At 63.2% G+C, this 836-nt stretch overlaps 1 protein-coding gene across 1 annotated transcript in view; it reads left to right on the forward strand.

Moving 5' to 3' along the window:
• LOC103903106 (LETM1 domain-containing protein 1-like) overlaps window positions 1–779 on the forward strand; it is a gene marked incomplete at its 3' end in the record, with an annotated part of 3654 nt that extends 2875 nt beyond the window's left edge. Inside the window, exons 3-5 of the mRNA XM_009284248.1 lie at window positions 20–171; window positions 335–450; window positions 717–779. Of these exons, the coding sequence (XP_009282523.1) occupies window positions 20–171; window positions 335–450; window positions 717–779 (331 nt within the window). The remainder of the gene's footprint in view (window positions 1–19; window positions 172–334; window positions 451–716) is intronic.
• Between the last annotated feature and the right edge of the window lie 57 nt (window positions 780–836).

The raw sequence follows: 836 nt of genomic DNA on the forward strand, positions 1-836 counted from the left end.
TGGGGGTGTTTGGCCGCAGGTCCCCGGTGCGCTGCCTCTCCGCGAAAGCCGGCTCCAGGTCCGTCCTCGCCGCCCTGGCGTCGAAAGCGAAGCGCATCAACGGGAGGTACGAGAGGTTTTTGGAAAGGACCTTCCCCCGTTTCTACGTGCTGCACGCGACTTTCACGAAAGGTGGGTCCCGGGGAGGAGGGGACCTTCCCGCTTCTCCGGGGAGAACGGAGGCGGCTGGAAACGCGCTGCCCGTTCCCCTCCCGGGGCCCCGGGGCCAAAAGCCGCGTCGCCGGAGGCGTTTGCCCGGGAATCGGGGGCCTGAAGGTGCTCTCTGTTCCGGCAGGGATCCAAGCGCTCTTCCTGGAAGTAAAAGAAATAAGAAAAATCAAATCTAAAATGTCCTGCCAGAGACTGAGCGCTCAGCAGCTTCCCTACCGGGAGATGGAGAGGCTGCGGCAGGTACGGCGCGGCGCTCGGGATGCGTTTTGGTGCCGCAACGCCCGGCTCTGCCTCCCCGCTGCTGCCGGGGATGTTTCCTCCCCGCGAAAAGGGGTTCGAGTTCGCGTGAGGGGCTTCGGTGGGGGGGTCGGAGAGGCCGATTCCTCCGGGTGAGGCGCGTCCCCTGCCTAAAAACAGGGCTTGGAAGCTGGGGCCGGGGCTGTCGATTTTTGAGGAGATTTCGTGAGTTTGGCATCAGATCCTGATTCTCTCTTCTAATTTCGGAGGCAGTTTCGCAGGGACGTGATCAAGGCCATTCCCATCGGAGTTATTGCCATCCCGCCCTTCGCCAACTTCTTGGTCATCGTCCTGATGTGAGTACCGGCGCCGCGGGGACCGCCGGGGCT

Source organism: Aptenodytes forsteri, unplaced genomic scaffold (assembly GCF_000699145.1).
Source record: "Aptenodytes forsteri isolate BGI_AS27 unplaced genomic scaffold, ASM69914v1 Scaffold887, whole genome shotgun sequence".
NCBI lineage: Eukaryota > Metazoa > Chordata > Aves > Sphenisciformes > Spheniscidae > Aptenodytes > Aptenodytes forsteri.